The sequence below is a fragment of the Myotis nattereri genome, assembly GCF_964212035.1.
Source record: "Myotis nattereri genome assembly, chromosome: 3".
Taxonomy (NCBI): domain Eukaryota; kingdom Metazoa; phylum Chordata; class Mammalia; order Chiroptera; family Vespertilionidae; genus Myotis; species Myotis nattereri.
The window spans coordinates 80,399,856-80,417,986 of record NC_138077.1 but is presented as its reverse complement, the minus strand read 5'-3'; the positions used below and the strand labels follow the sequence as shown (position 1 = coordinate 80,417,986).

The following is an 18,131-nucleotide window of genomic DNA, read 5'->3' as shown; positions in this document are numbered from 1 at the left end:
CATTATAAGATGGTTAACACAGTGTTTTAAAAATATAAATGTAAATGTAACCTGCCCCATCTCCACCCCTGAACCTTTGCCCCCAGGTTCTACACATAATCTAGGATCTAGTGGCTCTGTCTTGGACCTAATCTGCCAGCCAGGTACTTAAAGCCCCAGGGTCACATTTAGGAGGTTCCAGAGAACCAGAGAGCTCCTATGGTTGACAGGCTGATATAATCTAGTCAATGCTTTTGGCCAGGGTTTCCCAAATGTTTGCAAAGAATGCCAAGCTCTTCTGATGAGGCAATGACCAACTGATAGCAATGACCTCGAGAATAATCTCTATTTGTTGGTGACAGAAAAAAAGAAAGAAAGAAAGGCAAGGTGAACTTTAAAATGGGAAGAGTTCGGGGAAGAAAAAAAAACAATCCAGACTCTTGCGATTAAAGAGTGAGCTCTGAACTGACAGTTAAGACCCAGGAAAGGAAATTCAAAGGTCAGGGTGGTTTGTTACCAAAGAAACTACATGTGCTGCCACAATCAAAAGGCTAAAGGGCGCTGTTATCACACAATATAAATCAGAACCACAAAAGTTGGCCTCATATAAGATCACAAAAACCAGTTCTGCAGTAATCTGTTTTCCTTTCCTGAAATTTTCTTTAAGTAAGTCACTCTTCCACTTCTACAGTCTCTATCCTTGCTCCTCAACTCCCAAGGCAACAAATAAGTTCTTGCTTTCCTTACCCACCCTATTCAAACCCTGCTCAGACAAGGATCTAATAGGCTTATTCAGAGTAAAATGAGTGATGAGCCTAAAGGTGGTTGGTTGCCTTCCTAGAAGGTACTTGTGTTTTGTCAGGCGATGTAGTGGATGCTGCCAGCATCCCATGCTTGGTGTAACTGTCTATTCTCCACTTCAGGATATCCTGTCAACCAAGTCATCCCCCATTCCTACACTTCACAGCGGGTATGTGACCCAGGCTGAACACAACGCCTGTAGGCACACGACCAAGCAAGGTGTGCCAGTTCTTAGGTCCTTTCCTCTCCCTCCCCCTGCTGTGCTCCATATCACAGGGGAATGAGCCCCACAGGCTCCTGGCTCCACTGGCTTCTGGCTGGCTACAGCCGACGGGAGACACTGATGGGAGGTTGCAAGGCAGAAGGATGGAGATGCCAATGGCCAGTTTCCACCCATGTCTACCCCATTTGAGAATAAAGCCAAACACAGAAGCACAAAGAGCCAAAAAACAGGGAGATAAAAAGAATCTTGACACATTCTTTGAACTCCTTGCATTTGAACTCTAAACCTAAAGTTAATATTATCATATATTTTATGCCCCAAACCAGGACACTTTCGAGAGTAAAAGGGGCTGCTAGTAATACCTAAGTCAGGACAACAGGCACAAATTGAGACTGGTCCAGGCAAACCAGAACCCTATCTAAAACCAACCTGGCCTTTGGACTTTACAATTAATTGAGCCATTACATTCTCTTTGACCCTTAACCTAATTTGAGTTGGATCTCTATCACTAAACAAAAAGATCCCTTTAAATAGAATTGTTTCCTTGTGGTTGGATTTCAGGGTAGGTACATCAATGTCTGCCTGACTTTGCCTCCACAGTATGCATGTGGAGCTTGCAAATTTGTGGTATAGCTATTCCAGGAATGTTATAAGGAATTCTGATTCCTATATTCCAAGAATGCTGAAAGGTGCAAAAAAAACCTAAAATCACCAAGGGAACACATGTACTCCACCCTCAGAGTAAATGTGGCTCTTTGGTGCTTTTTTTTCATATTTAAAATGGCCCTTACTTAAGATTTAATTTTATCTGAATATATATTTTGGGAAATAGAGTAGGTCAACCACATCTTATAATTTTCCCTGTGTCCAGCCCCTACCTAGGCGTAGCACTATAACACCACTAAAACACTGATCTCTGAGAACTGCTTTTCTTCTTTATTCTTTTCCCTTTACCTTTCACCATTACCCTGTTAGGTCTCAATTATTCTACAGATGAAACAGGCTCTTGTTGTCTTAACTAGGAATCCAACAGTCATTTAAAACCACTCCTATAAAAAACTCATGTACTTTAGGGTGTGGTGAAAAGGGTATGCCACAGCTCACCTGACATGTTAGTGCCTTAGTTCAGTGTACTCACAGCAGCTGCCTAGTTCATGACAAAACAGAACACAGCAATTCAAAGGCTGTCTCTCCTAATTCCAGTGGGAGTACCCCCCAACCCAGTGGAGGTCATTTTTTTATTTAGGAAGTCATTCATAATTCAAGTGGTTAAAATTTCATGAGCAATTAGATCTTTCAAAAGCCATAGGGGTGACTGTGACTAACATTTTCACTTTGTGAGTCTCTGTGTCATTTCATCAATAAAAAGGCAGATACATTAAGAAGTGGGAGGAAATATCCAGAGGTGTTAGTAACCTAGTAACCAGCTAATCTTTCTATTTCTCGCTGCTGGTTTCTCATAGAGCCAACTCCTGAGTCATAAAACATGATTTTTTAAAACAACAAAAAATTCCCTTTCCAGAGGTTAAATGGATACAAAATTCTTATTTGGAAAGTATAAGCATATACAAATTTTAAATATTCACAGTCCAAAAGTATGATACATATAAGGAGCTCTTCACATTGTTCATCAGAAGTCATTTTCTAGTTGGTAAATTTTTCTCCTTGTACCCTTTGTAGTAAATCGTAAAAGAATTTGTTTAGGTTCTACATTTTTATCAAAGTTTGTCACAGACTTTATGATATACACAGAGCAATGATAATCTTGAATTATTTTGAATGCTGGATGGGATTCTTCACCTCGTTCAGGTAAGAATCTGTTGAATAATTTAAAAAAACTACCAAATCCAGTATCCCTGATGATAATAAATCACAGGTTTTACCTGATTTTTAACCTTGAGCCAAATATATTGAGGGAGACTTTCCTGAAGGACTGGGTAACAAAGGAAAGAAATAGAAAAAGCAAAACTCACACAAGTTGAATAAGAGAGACCACAGAAGGCAACAGCTTTACTGTCTAGTCTAGATGCTTATGTCTGGTCACTTTCAGAGAGTGTTGTTTCCTCGGTAACCACAATTGGCTCCAGCAGCCTAAAGCGTTCATTTAGGGCTGGGAATGACCTGAGCATGTTATACATCCTTACGCGCAGCCTCATCCGGGTTGCTGATGGCAGCAACTTCACTCTCCCGGCAGATGACGACAGCGACTTCAACATTTTGGAAGCTTCATTCTGGAAGATTTTTGTTCTGACAGTGTAGAGGACAAAAATTTGCAATCCCTGGCAGATAGAATAAAAGCTTAATATTAGATAAGCGCTGTGATACAGAACCAGGGAAGGGATTTTATTTCACCTTGCCACCTACCCTTTTCTCATCATTCACAGAACTCCCCAACTTGACAAATTAATAACATCTGGCCCAGCCTATGTCACTCAGTGGTTGAACATGGACCTATGAACCAGGAGGTCAGGGTTCAATTCCCCATCAGGGCACATGCCCAAGTTTCAGGCTTGATCCCCAGTAGGGGGCATGCAAGAGGCAACGGATAGATGATTCTCCCTCCTCATTAATGTTTTCTATCTCTCTCTCCCTCTCCCTTCCTCTCTGAAATCAATAAAAATATTCTTTAAATATATATTAAATAACATCAGTAACTGAGTTCATAGTATTGTGCTAATGTTTACTTCTTTATTTTGACAACGCAGTAGTGTTATACAAGGCATTATTATTAGGGAAAGCTGGGCAAAGAGTACATGGGACTCTACTGTTTTTGCAACTTCTTGTAGTCAACTATCTCAAAATAAAAAGTTATTAAAAGTAAATATCCATGGATGTCTCCCAGATTGGCATCTATGTGACCCCAAGTTTTATAAGAATTTATTTCTAGCCCTGGCCAATGTGACTCAGTTAAGCATCACCCCCCCAACCCCCCAACCCCCCCCCCCCCCACACACACACACACACACCTAGACTGAAAGGTGGCCGGTTGGATTCCCGGTCAGGGCACATGCCCAGGTCAGATTTGGTCTCCAGTGGGGTGTATAGGGGAGGCAACTGATGGATGTTTTTCTCTCACATCAATGTTTCTCTCTCCATCTCCCTTCCTCTCTCTCTAAAATGAATAAAAATATTTTTAAAAGAATGTATTTCTATAATTAATATATTCCATAGATACCGTTTAGGAGACTTCTGGTGTTGTGGTAAGATAATCCAAAGATTCTGAGTTTGGCTAATAGAATCGATACTTGTTAGCAAGAGATAGACCAGTTCACTGGACAAAAGCAGGAAGATTAACTTGATTGTTAACCAACAGGCGGTATCTAACACATCTGAAAAAGGCCTGGATGACACAAGGAAGTGTGCATTGGGGTTTCGGAAGGACAAACGTGGTCATTAGCCATCCTGATTGTTCAAGGGAGAGAAATTCATTTTGGAGAAATCTGGTCTCTAGAAAAGCTCCTTTCTGTGGGGTACACTATTTCATCTGGCTTTTCCAGAATTTAAATTCTAAGTCAAAGACAATACTAAGAATTTCTGGTTGTACAATAGTTAGGAAAAGATGTAGACCATGGAGAATTCATGAAGACACTGTCCTGTGGAAGTCAGTGGAATCCCAATATTTTTGTGCCCTTAAAATCCCAAAGATGTTATTTGAAAAAACAAAATGTAGGCATCAAACTAATTATCACTAGCACAAAGATTAAATTGCGTCTTTTAAGTAATATCTGTAGCACTTAGCAAATAAATATGTATTAGCCTTATAGCATTCTACAACTAGAATGAGCTTACATGTGAATTAATCTAGTCATTCCTGTACTTTAATGTACATGAAACTCACCTGGGCCCTACTTTAAACTGGAGATTCCCAGCTCTTACCCTATAGACTCTGATTCAGTAGGGTGAGGGGTGAAGTTGCCCAGAAATCAGCATTTTAACACATTGTGTACATTCTGATGTAGGCAATATTCAGAACCACTTCGAAAAACACTGTGTCAATTTTAACACCCTCTTCCATTTTATATTTTGTATGCCTCACTCAGAGGTAGTGACTTACCTGAAATCATGAGTCAATAATATTAAACCTGAAAGACAGCCAAAGTCTCCTGACTTTTAGTCCGTGGGGCTCTTGCCCCACACCCACCCTCAATTTTACCATGTAGTATGAACATTTTGTAATGTGCCTCTATTTTGTAATGTGCCTCTCCTATGCATGCAGAACAGAATATCCTTGACCATACCTTTTTAAAGATACTTTTCTAAATTACTGGTAGCTGTAGGCAACAACTCCATGGTCAATTGGCAATCCCAGACTAAGCTTACCCTATTTATTGCCCTTCTGGAGAGATTCCACTGGGAGTTGCCAACAGTGAAGAACTGCCTTATATCTATTTAAACTTAGGCATTTAAGGGAGTAATTCATGAAAGGCACTGAAGAGGGCTCTCTGGGATAGACAGTGAGGAGCTTACAAGTATTAAATGTGATGTTAGCAATTCATACAGATAAGCAGCTCTCCACACTTCACTAAACAAACTCCTTATCATTTGTGGCCAAGAAATTTATCTAATGTCCTACCCAATGATTTCCATTTTGTATCAAAGATTTCCCTCCTCAGTGATATTTGATCAGAGCCAGAAACAACCAATATCAACTACACACAATGGTTACTCTTCTCAGCAACTTAATGAGACAATCACCAAACACTGCAGTATACTTCACAAAATACTAGAGAAGTACAGCCCATCCTGATAGCAAACAAGATATCTACTTCAAAAGATATACACAAGTGTGTTACTTGCACTAGAGAACTAATAACCTAGTTGAGGAGATGAGACTTCTATGTAAAAAAAAAAAGAGTTAATTTTTAAGTACAAGAAGAAATGGGGCAAATGAACGTATAAAACTACAATCCTTCTACTTTACTTGAGTTATATTAATATAACTAGAATTAAAATCATCACCTCAGCCCAGCCAGCATGGCTCACTGGTTGAGAGTCAACCTCTGATTCTCTCTCATCATTGATGTTTCTATCTCTCTCTCTCCCTCTCCCTTCCTCTCTGAAATCAATAAAAATATTTTTAAGTAAAAATAAAAGAAAGGTACTTTTATTATATTGAAGTATAACTCACTCTGCCAGCTCAGGAAAGATAAGATTAAATATAGAGACAGAAAAGTCCTTGTAATATTTTTCATCAGAGCAAAAGACAATGTTTGCCACAGGAGGAGGCATAGAATAAAAACCATGGAAAGAGCCGAAACCGGTTTGGCTCGGTGGATAGAGGGTCGGCTTGCAGACTGAAAGGTCCCAGGTTCGATTCCGGACAAGGGCATGTACCTGGGTTGCGGGCACATCCCCAGTGGGAGATGTGCAGGAGGCAGCTGATCGATGTTCCTCTCTCATCGATGTTTCTGGCTCTCTTTCTCTCTCCCTTCCTCTCTGTAAAAAAATCAATAAAATATATTTAAAAAAAAAAAAACCATGGAAAGAAATTCTGATTTCAAGATAAGTCTTTCAATAATGAATCCTTGTTTTATCTTAAAGTTTTTACATTCCCTACACATATACACAAATACAAACATATGAAAACAAAAATCATCTGAGCTCAAACAAAGTTATTTTTAATCTACCATTTTGGTTTATCTATACCAGTATTTTTGCCATAATGAAAATTAGATGACCATTATATTTCCTCTAAATGTTTAGTTCCTTATAGGAGATGCTTCCAATATGTTAATAGAATGGTTTCCAAATAAAAACATATATAAATCTTCATTCAAACTTTAAGACAAGTTATGAATAGAATGCTCTTTAAAATTATGATTAAATGTATCATTGAGATAAGATTCAGGAATAAAAGCATCTTTAGTCCTATGTATAATTATGTAACACAAAAAAACTTCATAAGGTTCTGCTTCTAACAAATCAACTCTCTTGCAGGATTTTATATATAGAAAAACCAAACAATTCCACCAAAAACCAGTTAGAACTAAAAAATGAATCCCATAAAGTTGCAGGATACAAAATCAACACATGGAAACCAGTCGCATTTTTATGCGACACTAACTACAAACTATCTGAAATAAAATTAAGGAAATAATCCTATTTATAATAGCATAAAAAAAACCAATGACATAATTTGTAATAAATTTAACCCAAGAAAGTAAAAGACCCAAAACAATAAGTCATTGATGGGGAAAAAGGTAAGACACTGATGAAAGACATTGAAAAAGACACAAATAAATGGAAAGATAGCCTGAGTTCTTGGATTAAGAAAATAAATACTGTGAAAATGTTCATACAACCCAAAACAATGTAGATGAAATGTAATCCCTACCAAAATTCCATTGGCATTTTTCACAGATATAGAAAAAACTATCCGAAAATTTGTATTCAGCGCAGGAAAGAACATAAAGAGCTTTCCTTTGTCTTCCCTCAAAAATAAAATAAAATAAAATCTCCTAAAGGTACTAAACAATGACCTTCAGGGAGTTTTAAAAGGAGAAAACTTTGGTCCATGGAGATATCACATCCACCACTGCATGGTCTGCTACTTTCAGACTAATCCACATCATACCTGAGTAGTGTTGAAAATGCAGAATATGTAGTTGAAGACGTGTCTGATGGTCTCATCACCTAGTAGCATAAAGTATCCCAGGATCCAGGTAATTCCAAATATGACTGCAATAGATAACGTGCTAAAAACCTTCTTTAGAGATGAAACCTTTTTTGTGCTAGGTAAATGAAAATAAGCAAGAAAATATGGTTCATTCAGTTCTTTTTATTTTTTTATTAATATCATTGTTACCCTACTGTTAAGAATATATATTCAGCTGCCCATATATACTGTTCATTTAACAATATTATGCCTCCAGTAGAAAAATTACGTTAGACCTATGCCTTGCTGGATAGAATCTGATTTAGCAAGCTTTATTAAGAAATACAGTGATAACTGTATCTGGCATAAACAATTCCTTACAGGCAAATTTCACAAAGAATAAATTCTTTCTTTGGAAGAGAATTTGATTTTAGTTATTATTACTATTGGATCAGCTAGTGATTAATTGTTATGGAGGCATCTGGAACATTCCCATGGTGTAGGCCCGTGATCGGCAAACCGCAGTTTGCGAGCCACATGCGGCTCTTTGGCCCCTTGAGTGTGGCTCTTCCACAAAATACCACATGCAGGCGCGCTCATACAGTGCGATGGAAACTTCGTGGCCCATGCGCAGAAGTCGGTTTTTGGCCTGGGTGAGTCTATTTTGAAGAAATGGCGTTAGAAGAAGTGGGGGGCAGGTGGGCCGTGGGATACGCAGCGCGGGGGAGGTGCGTGCGATTCATGCACGAGTTGAGTGAGCCAGCCAGTCAGCAGTCTCATTGTGCAGTGGTTAGTGCTAGTAGCATCCGCAAATCACGCAGGTGACAAAAGTTCCTACTTGAAGCATAAGGTTACCTGTATTTTCCCAACCAGCTGCAAATCCTACAGGTATTTTTGTCATCAATTTAAGAATTGTAATTATTTTGTGTTGGCTTTATTATTATAAAATGAAACATTTTTTAGGTGCCCTGTATGTTGAGATGGTTTGGACATATAGAGAGGATGAACGAAAGGAGATAGACGAAACAAGTATACAAGACAAGTGTAGATGGGAGAGTTGGAAGGGGTCGACCTCAGCAAATGTACCTCAATCAGATTGAGGATATTTTTAGCAAAGGCCAGCTTAGGAGTACCCTAATTAAGTTAATAACAATGTACCTACCTATATAGTTTAAGTTTAAAAAATTTGGCTCTCAAAAGAAATTTCAATTGTTGTACTGTTGATATTTGGCTCTGTTGACTAATGAGTTTGCCAACCACTGCCCTAGACCATTCACCTACATTCAAGCCAGAACCAGGACAACTGCCCAACCAATGCTCAAATTTATGACAAATAATAAACATTTGTCATTCTAAGCCATTAAGTTTTGGGGTGGTTTATTATGCAGCAAAAGCTAACTGATACATGAAAGATAACTTGTTAAACAATTCAATTGTAACCTGCTTTTTATTGTAACTAAGCCAATTTAAGAACAAGTGCTATCAGCCAAAATTTGGAAGTATAAATTTGGTTGATGTCTGAGGCCAAAGTGATATTGTTTTGTATAAAGAAAATATAACTAAATTTGCAATTAGGCTGAGAAGACATCAGTGAGAAGTCTTCTAATAAAATATAGGTTTGAATGATTATCATTGATATTATTCCCCATATTTCTCCTCAAATGGATTATCATAAAGGGAAGATGATACTACTCTTGATCAGTAAATTACATATTAAAGATTATAGTCCCACTGATGAGAGTTGTTTTCATCATCTGTTCATACCAAGTGCACTCATTTGGTGACCAGCAAAACTCACAGATGTGCTTATAGTAAGTCTACTTGGGCTAAGTAGAGTCTTATAGAATTAACCTGAATTCATAGCCTTATTGGCACCATATTTTAATTAATGTGTACTGTGGGAGAAGGGGGGATTTATGTATTTAATCATTTCTGTCCTTTCTCTCTCCAACTGAAAGCTTTTTCTGCATATCAGGAATGACAATGAAAATCTTTATTGGAGTCAGGAAGGTTATATAAAGGAGAAAAGCAGTCCACATGGAGACTGATAAACCAGGGAGCACATGCTCCATTTGCAGGGAATATGGGCTTAATGTTGCCAGTTGTTCTTGTTGTTTTTTGTGGGTGTTTTTTTTTTAAGAAAAAAAAAACATTTTAAGTGAAATCTTCCTATTATTTTATGTTTACAAGTAATAAAAAATATAAATCCATTATCTGATTCAAGCAACACATGTACAACATAACCTACAGCTACTAGTTTACAAAATACATTACTAGCATTTATTCACAACCCTCCCATTTCTTTATCCAAATCTGATTTATTGAATATTTGGGAGAAAACTTGGGTTGAGTTTTTTAGTTGGGCTCATATAGCACAAAAGTATGTTGTGTAATGCAGCACACCCACATTATAGTGCTGATGTTGGAAGATGAGAAGATCTACTTTCGGAGGCAAAGTTTAAGAGAACATCTGTCCTGCAACCACATGTCCCTGCCACTGTCCCAGAGTCTGAAAACTCTTCTAGGAGGTGCAGATATATGAGGGTGCTCTATCGTGTGCTCACCGAGTCATGCCTGGCAGCTTCCCATTTGCTGGGACTCTTACCTTGTCAGATTCTGGTTATCCTTCCACACCACTTTCACTATAATGACAATAAATAGACCAACATTGCTGGTGAGGATAATGGTCATAGGTAGGATGAATGACCAATATAATGGGCTTGTTTTATCATCATCCGTTTTTGGACCTGCCAACCAGCAGCTGTGGAGAGAAAATAAATGCTTTCAGAAGACTAAGAAAGCTATACATACTAATTCTCCATGCTGTTATCATTTTATTTTTTATTATATAGCACATCTAGGTGTCTCAAAATTTAAATGATGCAAACACTCACAGAAAGACAAGATTGACCTAAAATTATCCATAATTACTAGTCTATATCTCCAGTGGTAATCAGTGTTTCTTGTATATTCTGCCTGATTTAGGCTATACATATATCGGCAAATGTGCATATTTTTCCTGATGTTTAAGCAAATGATAATATATGATACTTCCATACCTTACTTAACAACATATCTTGGATATCATCCTATATCAGAATATAAAGATTGTCTTCATCACTTTTTAGAGATACATATTATTTTGTTATATCATAAATTATTTATCTATCCGTTTGTTTATTTATTTATTGTTAATCCTCACCCGAAGATATTTTTTCCATTGATATTTTTAGAGACAGTGGAAGGAAGGGATGGAGGGGGAGAGAGAGTAACACTGATGTGAGAGAGACACATCAATTTGGTTGCCTCCTGTACACACCCTCTACGGGAGCTGGGGATGAACCTGCAACCCAGGTACATGCCCTGGACCAGGAATCAATCTGGAGACACTTTGGTGCATGGGCTGACACTCTAACCACTTAGCAGCACCGGCCAGGGCACACCATAAATTATTTAAACAGTCTCTTATTAATTGGCATTTTTAAAGGTTTAATGTTTAATTTAACCTCCTTGGGTTAGTTTTGGGGGTTTTTTTTGTTGTTGTTGCTATTTGTGGTGGTAGTTTGGTGGTGTTTCCTTCTCATCTGTGAGGACTAGTAATCATCTCCTGACATTGTTGTAAGAATTAATTTGTTCATTTAATAAGTATTTACAGAGTATGTTATGTGCCAGATAACATTCTAGATACCAAGATATAAGCAGTAAATAAAAAACCCTTCTTTAGTGAATTTATTCTAACACAGAGAAATTGGTAAAACTAACAAATAAATTATATACATATATATGTATGTAATAATTACTCCAGCTAGGTGCAAAGATAAGAAAAAAACACATGCAAAAGCAGGAAATCTGCTGGAGTTTATTGCAATAATCAGGTGGCTTGGACAAAGAGAAGAAATGCTAAGAAATAGTCTGGTTCCAACTAATGCAAACGAAAATATGCACCCCTTTGTTCATTGCAGCATTATTTACAATACCAAGATTTGGAAGCAGCCTATGTGCCATCAGCAGATGAGTGGATAAAAAGCTGTGGTACAGCTACACAATGGAATACTACTCAGCCATAAAAAAGAAGGAAGTTTTACCCTTTGTGATAGCATGCATAGACCTCAGGAGCATTATGCTAAGTGAAATAAGCCAGTCAGAGCAAGACAAACACCATATGACTTAACTCATATGTGGAATCTAATGAACAAAATAAACTAGCAAACAAAATAGATTAATCCATAGAGAGCAAGTTGACAGCTGTCAGAGGGGAGGGGGTTGTGGGGCTGGGTGTAAAGGTAAAGAGATTAAGAAAAATAAAACATTATAAATATAGGTAACAGCATGGGGGTAAGGAGGTGGGGAGAGGCAGAAGCGGGTGTAGAGGGGATAAATGGTGATGGAAGGAGACTTGACTTGGAGTGGTGAATACACAATGCAATATACAGATGATGTATTATAGAATTGTACACCTGAAACCTATATAATTTTATTAACCAATTAGTAGGGGCCACTGCATGAATATATGCGCCTTGAAAGGAACTGTGGGCTGCAGAGGCTGCTGTGGGCACAGGGGCGGGTCTCCGCCCATCCTCTGTGCCTCTGCCTGGCCCCTCCCGCCATGCCCCTAGTCTCCTGTCTGCTGGCAGCCCCACTCCCACCGCCATCACTCCCACACGCTGATGGTGCCACCCCACTCGTACCTGCTAGCAGCGCAGAGCAATTGGGTCCAGAGCCAGCAGCGGGTGCGAATGGGGCCGACACCATCAGCAAGTGCGAGCAGCGGCTCTGGGACTGGCAGCGGGTGCCAGCGGGGCCGGTGCCAGCGGGGCCAGCGCCAGCAGCAGGTGCAAGCACCAGGCGGGACTACGGTGCGTGGGAGCAATGAATTTTCAGTAACCACCAGAGGCTCCCCGTGATGACAGCAACCGGCGCCCAGCCTTGGTCTGGCGCTCCAGCTCACCTGCTCCACCATCCCACCAAAGCCGACACCAGCCATGTTCCGTGCGCGCCCCCTGGTGGTCAGTGCACATCATAGCGACTGGTTATTTGGTTGTTCTGCTATTTGGTCTATTTGCACATTAGCCTTTTATTATATAGGATGTCACCCCAACAAATTCTATTAAAAAGAGGGGGAAGAAATATTCTGGTTCCAGATGTATTTATAAAAAAAGCAAAATGATTTATCTTATTGACAGGTTGGATGTGAGATGTAGGAGAATTGAGGATGACTCCCAAGTCTTTAGCCTGAGTATCTGGAAGAGTGGAATTACCATTAGCTGAGATAGGGAAAATGATGGCAAGAGCAGGTTTCTGAGGGAAGACCATGAGATGTCTTATTAGATAGCCAAGTGGAGGTGTCAAATAGGCATTTGGGTATTAATGTGAGAAGCCCTAGCATATATTTGGCATTCAATTAATGTATGTTTTCTTCCCCTGTAGGTAAAACACCATTATTATACATGTTAAAGGATGTCTAAATTGTTTTTCTTTGGACTATTGTTATAATTTAAATAATTTCAAATCATTAATACAGAGAATAGACCATCTATAATAATAAAAGCATAATATGCTAATTACACCAGAGGACCTTCCAGATGACCTTCTGAACGAAGCCATGGCTTTGAGGGCTGAGGCAGAGGCAGCTGCCGTGGCTATGGGGACTGAGCCCCTTGCACAAATTTTGTGCATCGGGCCTCTAGTCCTTAAATAAAATGGTGAGAGTGAGCACGTTTTTCTTTAGGACTCTGGCTTCTGTTTATCTTCAGGACTTCTGGTTTCCCTTTGCTTTCCTCTGAACTGGAGAATAACTCTCCCCTCATCCTTCATCTCACAATTCCCTACGCAGAAGAAATGAGGGCACGTGGCTAAGAATTTAATGAAATCCTAGTGGGAAGTCCTTTCAAGAAGCTTCTTTAGTGAGTAAGCAAGTGGCCATCAAAAGTTTGAAATGGAAAAGATGAACACATTTCTTACCCAGGAAGCCTAAAGAAACACAGTTTAAAGGGAGAGGAAAAGATCAAGAAAGAAAATGAACAATTCAACTCTACTCGATAAAGGAGACTTGCAAATTATGAAACAAATAGACAAGTATTTATCCTATCTGTATGAATCTTGAGTTATTTAAACTTTAGACGATACAATTTCTGAGAATTAATATTTGTGCTATAGGGGTGTTTGTGTGTTTGTGTGTGCAAATGCCTGTAAGAGTCCTCAATTAACTCACATGGATGGGGACCTGGAGGGAAAGAGGCTTGGGTACCCATGGTCATTAGGAAGTGTGCACCAGGAGGGGACTCCTCACCCCCTTTATATTTGTATTGCTTGGAGAGATAATCATGCTAAATTTGTTCTCACAACAGCCTTTCCCTTTGTTATCCCTAATTTAATAACTAGGATTTTGAGAAAAACTGCCGAGGACAGAGATGGATCCTACAGTGAGACTAACCCTTGTAGGCATGGAGCAAGATTTCTAGGGTGGAGATTGGAGAGTCACATGGTGGAGGATGAACTCACAAACGGCTGTGGACCTGAGGTCTGGAGAGCATCATAAGTAGACTTCAGATGAAGTATTTAACTGCTTAGTGATTTTTCCATGCAGCACACCGTGAAGAAAGCTTTAGGATATACAGCATACAGTTGAATAATTTCTCCCTTTGTGCGTTATAATTTATCATGATTACCTCAACCCTTCAGGAAAGTCTGAAAACAGCCTATATGATGGTGGTACAGATAGTTGGTGGATAGAGAATTAATGAGAAATGTGGCCTGCCTTGCATTTACCTCTTAACTGGGTCCTTCTTGCAAAGATAGCAGTATGTCAGGGGAACTGGGTTAGGAGTTTCAGGTATCACTGGAAGAGCAGGGAGCAGTGGGGGAGAGCATAGGATATTGAGGTTCAACAACTGGGAGGAAAACTCAGGAAAACCAAAAAAGTCCCTCCACTTTCTAAATAAATCCTGAAGGAATGTGACCCTTGATGCCTGTGTGTAGGGTGGAATGTGGAGGAAAATGGTCCAAGAGGAGGCAGATGTTACACATCCTTTCCTCTCTTCCCAACTTCTCTTATTATCAGACACCTCATGTCTTCGCTAACATCCAGTACTGTACTCAGGAAAGAATCAGGAAAGAATTTGCTCTCAATTATTTATAGCCCAGTGAGAATTAATGTAAGATAGTAGTCTTCTTTCTCCTAAAGGCTTTTATAGAAATAGGTTTAGCCTTGTGCCTGGATTCGAGTTGGAAATTAAAAATGCAATTTGAAGTAAATTACCTCTCCCAGGAGATACACACATCTTATCCCGATCTCTAATTTCGTAATTCAAAATGTAAAACTCATTGAAAGATACTTAACCCAAATTAAACGGAGAAAATAATACCTGAAGTGCTTGGCTCCTAAATTCAAACCAGGCGGATAGCCTCCTGTTCCACAGCTGGACATGGTTAGCCCTGGAAATAGGTAAGCACCCTAACACCACAGCCTTCCCTTGGGTGTATTGCACATTTGCAAAAGTTTTATTTTTATTTGAGTTGATCTGGGTCTTAAGGTGAAATCTGGGGATATGAATGATTGGATTATAAGATGAGAAAGGAGGATTGATTAAAGAGCAGTTGTTCTATAGCGGAAATACTAGTACATGTAAAAAGTTCCACTCAGCTTTCTACTCTTCCTCTCCACATAAAAAGCAACCACCACAAAGTCAGGTACTTCTGTTATTAACAGTTAGTGAGTTATTCACGCTGGAGTCACAGGGAGAATTTTTTATGTGTAATAAATCATCATGAAATAGTCATTATAATCATATAAACATAAAATTGGCTCATAAGTATAGATAGCACCCTTTAAGTTATGAAATGTTTTCACATTTGTCTCACCCCTCACAGTAAGCTCTGAGCAGGTAGTACTATTATTGTCATTCCTGCTTTCTAGATGAGAAAACTAAGATACTTTTTCAGACTTAATAAAAAATTCAATTTAACATAAGGAAGTTCAAATATATAAATTTAGAAGGGAAATATTTGCTTTACTGAAGGATTTATCATAGGAAACTTTCATGTCACCATATTTAAAATATAATATCTTCTTTGAGAATTTGAAATATGACATTTAGCATATGACCATTATAAAGTGAGATGCATATGTACAGTGACCCTTGGACTCAATATCACTGAATAGTTACACTCATATCAAAGAAATGGACATTTTAAAATATATAACTCACATTTTTTCTTCCCGGTAGTCTAGCTCCCATTCTGAAGGATTCTGAGAATAAATAATTCCCACTGTCATAGCTACCATGACAGCTGGGACTCCTAGGTGATAAAGAGAGGAACAGAATTAATAATTTACCCATGACTGGTATTAATTATAAAAGATCATGAATGAATTATACAATTGACCCTTTTTCAAGATGTATTGTTGTTTCCACTATAGACAATGTACTAACTCAGTGATGGCAAACCTATGACACACGTGTCAGAGCTGACACGCGAACTCATTTTTTTGGTTGATTTTTCTTTGTTAAATGGCATTTAAATATACAAAATAAATATCAAAAATATAAATCTTTGTTTTACTATGGTTACAAATATCAAAAAATTTCTATATGTGACATGGCACAGAGTTAAGTTAGGGTTTTTCAAAATGCTGACACGCCAAGCTCAGGAGGTTCGCCATCACTGTACTAAATAATCCTATAGCTGTAGGTCAACAGTTTTGAAATTATTTTCTTAAAGAGTCACTCTCATTTTCTTTCTTTAAATTTTTTTTTAAAGTAGCTAGAAAGTTTTTCTGGTCTAAATCTCAAATCAAATGAATAGAGATGTTGAAGGAAATTAACACCTTGAAGTTAGCTTATGACATATCTAGCAGAGCTGCCTTGGTCCATCTCCCTCCACAGAACTGTGAGCTACTAGGTGGGAGGCACTTCTGAGTTTTCCATCTCCCCTACAATTAGGTCATCATACAATTAGGTCTTCAATAGGCATTTGCTTAAATTAAATTATTTCCATTAAAGAAATGAAAATTAAAAGCACAATAATATATTACGCCACAACTGTCAAAATGGCTATCATCAATAAATCAACAAGCAAGTGTTGGCAAAGATGTGGAGAAAAGGGAACCCGGGTACACTGTTGGTGGGAATGCAGACTGGTGCAGCCACTGTGGAAAGCAGTATGGAGTTTCCTCAAAAAATTAAACATGGATCTGCCTTATGACCCAGCAATTCCATTTCTGGGAATTTATCCGAAGAAACCTGAAACACTAATTCGAAAGAATATATGCACCCCTATGTTCATTGCAGCACTATTTACAACAGTCAAGATTTGGAAGCAGCCCAAGTACCCATCAGTAGATGAGTGGATAAAAAAGCTGTGGTACATTTACACAATGGCATACTACACAGCTGCAAAAAAGAAGGAAATCCTATCCTTTGTGACAGCATGGATGGAGCTGGAGAGCATTATGCTAAGTGAAATAAGCCTGTCAGCCTAAGACAAGTACCATATGATTTCACTCATATGTGGAATCTAGTGAACAAAATAAACTAACAAATAAAATAGAAACAGACTCATTGATAGAGAACAGGCTGACAACTGTCAGAGGGGAGGGGGCTTGTGGGGCTGGATGACAAAGATGAAGGGATTAAGTAAAAGAAAACCCCAAAAGTCATGGACAACAGCATGGTGTTTACCAGAGGGGAAGGGTGTCGGGGGAGGTTGAAGAGGGTAAAGGGCGGGTGAATAGTGGTAGGAGGAGACTTGACTTGCTGTGATGAACACACAATATAATATACAGATGAAGTACTATAGAATTGTACACCTGAAACCTGTATAATCAATGCCACCCCAATAAATAAAGATAATCGCAAAAAAAATAAATAATTTCAACAAAACTAAATTCCTGAGTAGGTAGAGAAGCAAACACTTACCCCATCCAATTAAAGAAATGTAAAGAGTGAACCGCGGAGGAAGAGGCTTCATGGTCCTAATCAGAAGGAAGTAGAGCTGCACTGCGCTGACTCCCGTCCAGGTAAACATCACTAACAGGAAATAGTGCAGCAAGGCAGCGACCACTGTGCACCTGGGACTCGAAACCTCCTTAGTCATGTCTCCTTCGGGAATTGTATTTTCTTTCGGAGCTTTGGTCTCTTGCTTCTTATTGGGATTTTCAATTCCAAACACAAAGAGGAGATTGAAAATCAACATTGATGTGCACAGACTGACCAACACCCAGGTTACTGAGGTTTTTCTGACTTTCCTGAAAATGAATTGGTAAATGTAATTAAATAAATAAACAAAATAACTGCAAAACATAAATTCAAGTGAAATCATGGGGGAACAACGGAATATTATTATCCAATGTAAATCCAGTGCATAGCCTAGTGGGCCAGCTGGTAAACCTCCCTTCCCTACTACATCAGAAAACCATACTCCCCTCTTATCTCATTTCCACAAGGAAGTGAGTTAGAAAAAACAGGCTAATACATGCTTTCTTGAAACTGTGTTCTAATCAAAGGTGATAGCTATTCTCTAGAGATGGCCCAA

At 38.7% G+C, this 18,131-nt stretch overlaps 1 protein-coding gene across 1 annotated transcript in view; it reads right to left on the bottom strand.

Annotated features, from left to right (window-relative positions):
* Positions 1-3,033: 3,033 nt before the first annotated feature.
* The window catches only part of ADGRG7 (adhesion G protein-coupled receptor G7), a gene marked incomplete at both ends in the record, with an annotated part of 85,280 nt that continues 70,182 nt past the window's right edge, over positions 3,034-18,131 (bottom strand). The window contains 5 exon segments of the mRNA XM_081086003.1: positions 3,034-3,282; positions 7,578-7,734; positions 10,204-10,359; positions 15,806-15,896; positions 17,516-17,844. Coding sequence (XP_080942129.1) covers positions 3,034-3,282; positions 7,578-7,734; positions 10,204-10,359; positions 15,806-15,896; positions 17,516-17,844 — 982 coding nt within the window.